At 42.0% G+C, this 10,346-nt stretch overlaps 1 protein-coding gene across 2 annotated transcripts; it reads left to right on the top strand.

Annotated features, from left to right (window-relative positions):
• The first annotated feature begins 371 nt into the window (after positions 1–371).
• On the top strand, positions 372–8,733 carry LOC131240690 (uncharacterized). Of its 2 annotated transcripts, none has more exons than XM_058239100.1 (6): positions 372–522; positions 3,172–3,410; positions 4,139–4,906; positions 5,619–5,686; positions 5,774–6,320; positions 6,931–8,733. In XM_058239100.1, the coding sequence occupies exons 2-6, from the start codon at positions 3,225–3,227 to the stop codon at positions 8,563–8,565; spliced, it is 3,204 nt and encodes a 1,067-aa protein (XP_058095083.1). In that variant the 5' UTR covers positions 372–522; positions 3,172–3,224; the 3' UTR covers positions 8,566–8,733. The 2 variants fall into 2 exon arrangements, with proteins under 2 accessions (XP_058095083.1, XP_058095084.1); XM_058239101.1 differs by lacking the exon at positions 372–522 and adding an exon at positions 2,736–2,753.
• Positions 8,734–10,346: the final 1,613 nt, after the last annotated feature.

Here is a 10,346-nt window from a genome sequence, read left to right as displayed (position 1 = left end):
TGATTTCAACCGTTGAAAATTTCCTAGGGCCCATGGTGATTTTTATTTGTCATCCAAAATGTTAATAAGACCAAAAAGATATGGATGAAGGGAAAACACAAATATCAGCTTGATCAAAAATTCTGTGGCTCCCAAAAAAATTTCAACGGTAAATGTTCAATTCACACTGTTTTCATGTGGTGTGTCCCACTACATATCCTTATATATTTCCATTTTCGTTTCAATACATAAAATTATTTATTAAAATGGATGAACGGAGTGGATAAAATACACAAATCAACGTGGGTCCCACAGAGTTTACTCGGTACACTTAGCGTACTGAGTTACTCAGTACGTAATCCGCTTCCTCTCCCATAACGGACGATGGCATTTTCGACAAAAGACCTCACTCCCCCACTGAAACCAAGCCAAGGGTTTCTCTCTCTCCTCTCTCCTTCCTTTCTCCACTGGCCTCCGCTTCACATACTTCTCCGGTGTATAATCTCTGCTCAACAACCCTCACTCTATTTTCATCAAAGCAAGGTATATATACCTTCTCTCTGTGTAATTCCGGTTCTTTCCCCATTTTCTCTGAATTTCTTCCAGAAGCTTCTTTCATGCACGCTACTTTTCTCTTTCAAAATTTCAGTGTTTGCGTTTTTTAGGAAATGCATTTTCCTTTACCAGAGAAGGAAAAACAAAGAAAAGAGAAGCGAAGAAAAGAAGAGAAAGCAGAAATTAGGGTTTTTTATTTTCCATGTTTGGTCTGTTTTCTGATTTGTGGTTGCTATCTTTGTTAGATATCAGATTGAAATTAGGCAGCTTGTTTTCGTCGCTTCCTTTTGATATTTTTATTGCAGAATGTTTCAATGTTTTCGTCAGATTCTTGCCCTAATTTTTTCTTTCCTTTTACAGAGACTGAATGTGTAGCCATTTTTGTAGATATGAATGTCGTGAGACAGGTGTTTGTTGATTTATCCTATTTTCAGGAAATCGAGACTGTCAAGCAGCGATTTGGTATGAAATTGTCATTTTTTGAGGGGGTGGGGGGTTGGTCAAGAATTAGGGCATTTTCATGTTTGCTTGTGTTGGTGGTCTTTAGGGTTTAGAAATTTAGTTATTTGATGCTGAGGTAGGGTACGATGTTTGGTGTGCATGTGCATTGGGAGTTCGATTGGTGTATGTAGCTCAATCCAAACTGTCCAAATTGTAGGGGCCGTTTTGGATGGCATGTGTCCTGAAAGTCTCATTGAATGGATTTGGTAACTGTGTGATTGGTGGCTGTTGAACAGATGGTTATGATGAAAGGAGTCAAAGGTCCAAATTCAGTGAATAGTGTAGTTAGAACTGTACTATGAATCTGATATTGGGAGTTGTGCCCGTCTACGAGGAGGCACACGAAAATTTATTGATTTGGATTGAAGTTGCCATTCTTGGCTTCTAGGGAGTCGTGTTCAATGAGCTTGATATTTTTGAGCTCCAAGCTTGCATAGGCTGCCAATATAACGTGTGGGAAGATGGATAGTGCAAGGAGGTGCGGGAATGGCTTAATGTAGGCGTCTGATTCATTCCATATGAGAAAATCCGGAGGTTTATGAGTGAGCTCCCGCTATGTTCTTCCGTCAGGTTGTATTCCATGATAATGCTGCGAAATTGGCTGTGGGTTGCATACGTTTGCATTTTCTAAACTACTCAGATTGTTAAATATAGCTTGACTGCAACCAGTTGTGGATGGCAGGAGGATGAGGAAGGCTTTCCATGAGAAGTAAGACGAGATATAGGCTCTGGTGGGCAGGGGTTTGAGTGTGCAAGGTTTGTGCAAGTGGGTGTTTAGGGTTTGAGGTTTATGACAGGTTGTTGCTCAATGTAGGGTTTTGGGGGTGAAGATTGTGGGTTTTGGCTGAATGGGTTGCAATTGGGAGGGTTTTGGGATTCTTGAAATATGTTGGACAGGACTAACATTTTGGGTTTGTGGAATGGCAATGGAAAGATTAAGGGCCTGTTTGGGTGCCGCTTCATTTTAGTTAATCATAATTACATATCAGAGATCATGATTGTTGATTGTTAAGTTTATTTTTATTCCTTGCCAAAAGAAATCTGATCTCTAATACATTTTAACGATTAACTAAAAATGATGAACTCATGTTTAAGTAGCACCTGAACAGGCCCCAAGGATTCTCTAGAAAATTCTTTGAGGTTCTTTCTCTTTTTTGTGTGTTGTTGGGTTATGTTAATGGGGTTGAAATTAGTATAATCTTGGTGAAGGCACATGCTATTCTGGAACAGGTTCCTTTGCACCATCTTGCTAACCCAATAGACAACACTCAGATTGTGTGTAGTTGCATGGGTATATGTAGGTGTTAGAAAAATAAATTTAAAAAAATTTAAAAAAAAAATGGAAAGGATTGTGTTGAAAATGATCAAGAGCTTAAAAACAATTGTGTTGAAAATGATTGAGAGCTTAAAAACAATAGAGGACTTGCATGTAGCATGCAGCCATGTGGGCATGTGTTGGTTGTAAAAGAAATGAAAATTCTACTAAAGAGTGTGTTGCGAATGATAATGAGCTTTCAATTAAATTACCAATAAGTCAGTTTTCTATATATTGTGTAAGTTAAATTGGTTTTGTTTTGGTCAGCTTGCTGAGTTTTCTAACCATGGTTCGTTGGTCTGCCATTGTGAATGTGCCCTTGGCTGCATATTTTGTCTTCAATAGGTTTCTCTACTGTTTTGGGTAATGTGCTTGATGCCTACTTTGCATTGTGCTATTCAGGGTAAGTTTCTTTTTACCTGTATTATATAGCATAGTATTCATGAATTATATAGCTACCAATGTTCTATGAGCCCATAGTTTGGTGTTTTATAGCTGGATACTTGAAGCCTTTCCATGTTTGGACCATAGATGTCCACCACCCAACAGAATTTTCAGTTTTAAGTTTTAACAGAATTCCAAAGACTGGTTCATCCAAAATTTTCTTCTTCTTCTTCTTTTTTGCCTTTTTTTTTTTTCGCTAGCTGTTGGACTGATTAATTTGTTATTGAGTTGTCTATAACTTGCGTGAACTGCTATGTACTGTGACTACTGTCAATACCATGAGCTGTAAACAGCTGCATCTGGTGCTTCTTGGGAGTTCTGGATATTGGATTCATTGTGTTCATAGAAACTCATTTGTTCCTTTTCTTCTTCTCTAGGGCTGCTGCTAGGTTCAAGGGGCCAGGCTTAAGGAGGATATTTGAAGGCAGAAATGATAAGCAGCAAGTTGGTTATAACTTACAAGCGAAAGCGACCCTCTTCTCAATTTGAACTTGCGCAGGGAATCGAAGACACAAAGACATCTCCGGAATGTGCAAGTAGTACTTGGACAAGATTTGGTCAAAAGGCTGAATCGAGTGCAGGGGATTCATCAAAGAAGCAAAAACGAGATGGTGAGGTGGGAATGTCAAACTTGCAACTGTGTGACAAGTATTTTGACTTATGAGATGCACTGTCATTTCATCAATCTTAAATTCCTTGGTGGGGCCACAAACTCTTAACTTGGGGTGTGTGTGTGTGTGTGTGCGCGTGTGTTTTGGGGAGAGAGAGAGAGAGAGAGAGAGAGAGAGAGAGAGAGATGATGCAGTCAATGAACTTATATTTATTGCATATTTGAGTGATTTTGCCATTCTTGTGAACAAGCCGTCCCAGACAGATACCCAGATATGGCATGGACATGGCAGATACGCTGTCAAATTGATACCTCACATATGTGCAATTGTTTCCAGTTTGTGATTTTGATGGGGAGCTCTATAATAGGTGTGTGCAAATGGAATTATTCTCTTGTCACCATTAGATCTTAGGCTGAGTAGCAGCCAACTAATTACTCCGAGACTGGGGGCTGAGGAACTGGAATTCATGCTAGTGTGGCACAGAACGATTGTTGTTCTGTCCTGTTTAGTGTTCTTTCTCTTTATCGGTGTTTTGTGTTTTTGTTTTTTGTCTCCGAGTTTCTTTCCTTTTATTAGTGAACAAGAAAGAAATCAGGGCTGATGTAGCCGTTAATGAATACATTATAAGCAACAGCACAGTTAAAATACCTCATGTGTATGAACTTTTTTCTTTTTCTAATTTAACAAACATATGAAACTAACATCACGTGTGTTCTTTCCTCGTTTTACTCAGAGGTGTGTTCCTTATGGGAAACAGCTGTGCTCTGGTTGTAACGAACTGCATGATTCTGGAAAGTCTGTGCCACAGCGAGTCCCAGAACCAAGGAAAAGAAGGGAAAATAAATGCACCGAGGTATCTGAGATGGGCCCCATTATACTTCGTTCTCGTAGGGTGTTATTGACAACTAATCCTGGTGACAAGACTTCAAGCAAGGGAAAAGATCGACCCACTAAGGCAGTTGCGCCTGTTGAAATGAAGCCAAATTCTGTTCAGATAGATTTATCTTCAAGTATGAATTCTAGCTCAGTATGCAAGGTTGAACAGATTGAAGGGAATACAGGTTCTCGAGGAGTAGACATGGATGGTGCAAAGATATCAATATCTGGAGGTGTGGATTCATCTATTCAAAGAAATTGCAGTTCTGTATGCCTAGACGCTACTGTCTTGAAGATGCATCCTTCAGGAAACAATGATTCATATGTTGAATCGAAGTCTACTTTATTGTCCAGTGATGTGCTTCACAAAAGATTCAGTAACCCGTTGATTACTTTCAGTCGAAGAGCCAAAAAGAAAGAGCAAGTGGATGAGGCAGATATCCCAAAGAAGTTGGTTGAGGGGATGAAATTTTCACTGGTCAAATGGAACAACTGCACATTAGGTGTAAGCGGCTCACCGGAAGGATCCTCTCAAAGATTTAACTCAGTAGATCAGTCGACTGCTTCAGTTATATTTAGAAAAGATCCAAACATGAGCCCTTCGCTTTTACAGAGGCAAGATGAGGTATATCTTTTTACTTTTATAAGTAGGCTTTTTGGTAGGGCTGTCAATGAGCTCAGCCTTGGCCCAGGCCGAGCAAATTCAAAATATTTAATTGGCCTAACTAGACAGGCCCAGCCTGACCGGTTCAAAAACTGTTCACAAATAAACCCAGGACCAGCTCATTGACCCTTTGAGGCACTGTAGTCAAGGCATCACACGAGTGTTCTTTCCCTCCGTTTTTTTAATTTTTTAAGGGATCATGTGAAGTTCTTTTCTTTCTTTCTTTTTTTGAAAGATGAGAAATTTATTGAAAGAAGGATGAGAGCTAGGATCATGTGAAGTTCTTTTTATTGCTATATGTTTGAATTGCTTATCTGTTTTGTACTCTGCAATTCTGCATTTACTGTGTATTTGTATGTAGCTGATGATCCTAGCTCTCTGCTGCCAGTAGATATGTTACAAAATATATCGTCTCTGGATCATCTGTACATATTTTCAACATGTTGAATACGACAAACTTATAGGTCATCATGTGTGTGTTGCCACAAAATTGAGTTGGAGTAAAAGAAGAAAACTACTGGTCACCGCAAGTGATGATCCTAGCTCACCCTTTGCATGGTGGGTTGAGTGACTTGAGTCAATATGGTCGATATGGTATTTCATGTGAAATACCACCTACCAAATAGATTGAAGAAATCATCTCACCAATGTCCTTTTGAAATATGTTGGACAGATAGCTGGGAAAGAAGTGGACGGTGGTTTTGAATCAGCTCATGCTGGAGGTGCTTTGGAAACAAAGATGTAAATTTACATTGAACTTTGCCTCAATTGTCCACTTTTAGTTTGTTTCCTTCTGTAAGTGACATGCTGTCTTTTGGTTGTCAACAGTGCTGTATGTCACGCTGCCCAAGAACAAAACACTGACGTTGGTAAGGCATCCGGAATCATGGTAACTGATGATGTGGCAAAGTCCGATGAAATTACTAGGCCTGGTGATACTTCAGAGGATGTAGGCCCTCAGGCCCATATGGAGCTTTCTGTCGCACCTCCTGTGGGTAACTGGGTATCAGATCACAGTGTGCAAACTTCTGTAAGCTCACCACCAACAAGTGATTTATTGCCATCTGACGTGAAGGCTTCACATGGCATAACAGACTCCCTGGAACTGTGCTGTTGCAAACCATTTGTTGATGCCGTGTCAAGCCCACAGCATGCCATAGTGTTGCATGAGACAGCCAATGAAGGAAGCAGGGGACTGGAATTTGTGGAAATCCCAGATGAGACAGTGCAGGATACACCTCACCATCAGAAACAGAAGGACAGAAATGTCTTCTCTTCTATTGATGAAGATGATATCACCTACAAACAGGAATGTGACAGAGAGACTTGCTTTGTGCCATCAATGAACGTTTCTGTACACGACCCATGTCAGCAGGTGAATTGTAGCATCTGAGAAGGCTTCACTCTGTTTTTTCTTTTTTCCTTTTTTTCTTTTTTCCTTTTTAATGCATGGTTTGCTTCTCTATATTTAGAGCTGTTTTATAGTTAACCTCAACTCTTTGTACTGAGGAAGTATTTTAGGAGAATATATTATGTGCACAGACACTGTGAGTCAGTGTGCACATATCTCCTACCATCCAAAGGTGGTTAGTTTCAGTTTCACTTTTGTGTTGGCATTCATCCACTGTCTTTGGATGGAGGACATGGGAACAGATTATCTGTGAACACTGTACATTAAAATAACCCTGTTATAATAATTGATGAATTTATAATCTTGTCCTGGTGCATGAGGACTCTGTACCATGGATTAGCCCATCATATGAGCAGATCCGTGGGTGTTTTTGCCGCATCCCCAATCCATATCATAACCCATCATATCAACAGTTCGGATTACCTAACCCCGGACCATGCACACAGGTGGTGCAGTTGGAAACTAATCATGTCCTGTAATTCGTTATAGTTTGATATTGATCAATCCTGCAAATGTTTCAACAACTCGTTCTTTACAACTTTTTTGTGGAAATATGAGGTTATTTGATGTGCAGAATCTTTCGGGAGAGATCTTGAATGAGGTGGTCCCGTTGGCATGTATATCAGGAGAGGCAACCACTTGCTTGGGGTTTCAGGGAAGAACCTTTCTGCAGCAATCAGTCTTTGATAAGAATATGTGCAAACAAATGCCAAAAAAGTCTTCTTTCTGTCCTCCCCATTTTCTAGGTTTATCCCTTCCAACGAAGCATGACACTGTCAAGGACTTCCCAAGCACACTGTCACCAACAAGTTTTAGCATTAAAAAAAGCAATCGTATTCATGATCATCTGCTTGGATTTGGATTGCAAAATGCGCTGGCCCCATCTGCCTCAGAAGACAGCCCATCATTAGCGAGGCACAAGCAGCTGCTCGAGAACATTGTGACAAGAGCGGAGATGTTAAAAAGAAGCCAAAGCTGTTCACTGGAGAAGTTCAAAGGACATGCAAATACCTGGTCAGAAGAAGAGCTAGATTTCCTCTGGATAGGCGTAAGAAGACATGGAAGAGGCAACTGGGAAACTATGTTACTGGACCCAAAATTGCACTTTGCAGAATGGAGGGTTGCAGAAGACCTGGCTGAGCGCTGGGACGAGGAACAATCAAAACTTCTGAATGGCACACGTTTTCAACCCGTGATATTATCAAAAGCAGATAGCTTTCCCACCGTCACCAGCAGCTTTCTGCCGAGACCAGCAGTCAGAAGTCGGTATGGCGGGTTCAGTGCTGCTGAGCATCGCACATCTAGATGTCAGACCTTGACAACTGAAACAGAACTGTCCCTAGGAGATGTTTACATTCAGAAAGAGGAAAACGTCCGGAAGAGGTACCCATTCCATCTGTCTGGCCCGACCTTGGCGCTTCCACTGTCCAGTGGTGATAGTCCAGACATGGGTTCTTATCTTATCAATAGACTGAAAATGGGGGCCAAACAACAGAAACCCATCAAAGGCCAGAGGAGCCGCTCATATTCAAGCAGGAAACGGGGAAGATACGACAAGGGATTTCCAACTTCACAGCAAAAACCCGTGGACAGATCAGCGGGTCATGTGCAGTGGAGCAGAGAAATGTTCAGCTACGGAAGAAACCTTGCAACTTTGAATGATTCTCCATCCACCCACAACCTGCCGACTGGTCTGCCAGCAACAGGTAATCTGCCTCATTGGCTGAGGGAAGTGTTTGGCGCCCCTCAAAGGCCAGCAGAGCCAGCACTGCCTCCCGGCGTTTCAGCCATCGCACATTCGGTGAGCTTGCTTTATAATGAGAAGCCAGTTATCCCGCCCTTTTCTGTTCCTGGTGTTGCACCGGTCCCGCCTAAAGATTACCGGCAGCAGCAAAGGCTGAGGAGGAGGAGCAGCAGTGCGAGTAGCAAGGTCGGTGGTCTAAGGTCACCCGACACACCAGTGTCTACAATCCCTGCTGCTGCTAGTTGCAGTACTGTTTCATGGATGGAAACCCGACTCAGTCTTCTCCCAACACCAGGCCTGAGCTCTCTAAAACCCATGTCAGAAAATCAGGTTTTGGGTCAGAAAACTGCCGCTGATTTGAACCAGCCCTGTCCTGAACCGTTTACACCAAATGACCTCATTGTCATCGACAGCGAAGCCTCTTCAGAGGAGACAATATCGGATGATCGGAGTGGCAGGCAGTAGCTGTTATCTTGTGGATGCTAGTTTTGTAAGTAACAATGCTGCATTTGACAAAAGGTGTAAAAGATTTTGGTTTCTCTTCCTGTAAAAATATGTTGTGAATATATGATATATAATATATCAGAGATGCTCACTTTTTGAAATGATATTTCCCTCTCATTTAAGCTTTTTGGGTCAGTCTCTTCTCTCTACTTGGTTGTGCATCTGAATATAGTAAGTAGACCAAAAAAAAGAGTATCTGAACCAAGGTTTAAAATATCTTCTGCAGCTGTCATGTAATACCCAATTCGGACCCTTCATAGTCTCAAAATGGCCCAATACAGGGTAATATGAACCGGTTCTGGAATCGATTTTCAAACCTTGATGTGAACCATTTGTTTAGTTTTGAGGGAGTTATTTGAACGTCTAGGGATAAACCATCCAAACGATGGGCCCCACAGGCATGTACCCAAAAATCAGATTGATTGGAAGATTGTAGCTTCTGATTGATGGACCTTGTTTATTGAATTTAGACCATTTAGGGTTTTGGAATATTGTAGCTTCTGGTTGATGGACCTTGTTTGTTGAATTTAGACCATTTAGTGTTTTTTTCCCTCCCTTTTAAATAACTTTTTGTCTATTTGATACTCACCAATTGAATCATCTGCTGGAGTTGTGATACATTTGACTGTTGGAATTGCCCTCTGATGCAGCATGTGCCTTGGAGTTACGAGGCAGGGATAAAGCCCCTCTAGTCATGGTTTTCACAGCTGGAGGAGGCCACAACGATTCATCCTAGTCGACTTCGATTTCGCAGCACCTAATCCGGTTTTATACCATGAGCATCCATTCTGATTGGATATTCTCCCTCCCCCATCTCGGCCAGTCGGCCCAGCCCCTGTCTGGGGCGAGTTGCAACTCCACTCAGCGTGAAAGTAGTCGATCTGGGTGTCTTAAAACCATGCCTCCAGCCTCTGGGTGCAGGCACAGTGAGAGAATTGTGCGATCGTGTAAGGTGGACATGATTGGCAGGCCATCTCATCAACTTGGCTTTCTGTCATGATCATCACCGTATCTTTTCAATGGCAGTGAGACCTCTGTAAGTTTCAAAGCTGGAGAAAGCAATCGATCCTGATTGGAGTTGATGCAGATTACTACTTGCCAACCTAAGGTTTTCAGACATGCTTATGTCTGTGCTGCTCTGAGCTATTCCCTGTTTATAGTTCCAGCCATGGCCCATTGAAAATTGGGCCTAAGATCAGGTGACCCTAGCCCGTTATAGCCACAACTGAGCTGACCGTCGACTCAAATTGTCATATTCCAGTCCGAGTATGGTCCAAGCTGGCCGGGCTTGTCAATCCGAGAGACCCAAACAAGCCCACCCGGGGCAGTTGCTACAGTCGCGGAAGTGAGACTGGGTCCAAATTTCCAAAGTCAGGATTTGAGAGGTGGTGGCCCCAATCATAACTACGATGCTAGACCCAGTTCCCACCGTTAGATGGCAGACATATCTGACATCTCACACATTCATAAGGTAGGGTACCTTGCGAACATGCCAGTACTGGGCCTCTGATCAAGCATATCACTCTTGTATACAAAATGGACGGTTAGATGAGGATCAAAAAGTCAAATGATCCAAACTATACACATGTGCGAATCACATAATGAATGGCTGAGATCAATCACCTGGGTGATACACAACAGTGGGGACCACACTCCACATGGTAGCTGTGCCTCAGAGCCCACAACCCTCCAAAGCAAGCCATCTTTTCTCTCTTCAAGGCCAATCTTCTTATCTGATTTTA

The sequence above is a fragment of the Magnolia sinica genome, chromosome 3, assembly GCF_029962835.1.
Source record: "Magnolia sinica isolate HGM2019 chromosome 3, MsV1, whole genome shotgun sequence".
NCBI lineage: Eukaryota > Viridiplantae > Streptophyta > Magnoliopsida > Magnoliales > Magnoliaceae > Magnolia > Magnolia sinica.
The sequence above is the reverse complement of the archived record's forward strand: the minus strand, read 5'-3'. Positions and strand labels throughout refer to the sequence as shown.

Excerpts from the sequence above, each read along its gene's own strand:
- LOC131240690 (XM_058239100.1), top strand. The coding sequence starts at position 3,225 with ATGATAAGCAGCAAGTTGGTTATAACTTACAAGCGAAAGCGACCCTCT. Across the intron at positions 3,411-4,138 it reads AGCAAAAACGAGATGGTGAG|AGGTGTGTTCCTTATGGGAA; the intron begins GTGGGAATGTCA and ends CGTTTTACTCAG. Across the intron at positions 4,907-5,618 it reads TTTTACAGAGGCAAGATGAG|ATAGCTGGGAAAGAAGTGGA; the intron begins GTATATCTTTTT and ends TATGTTGGACAG.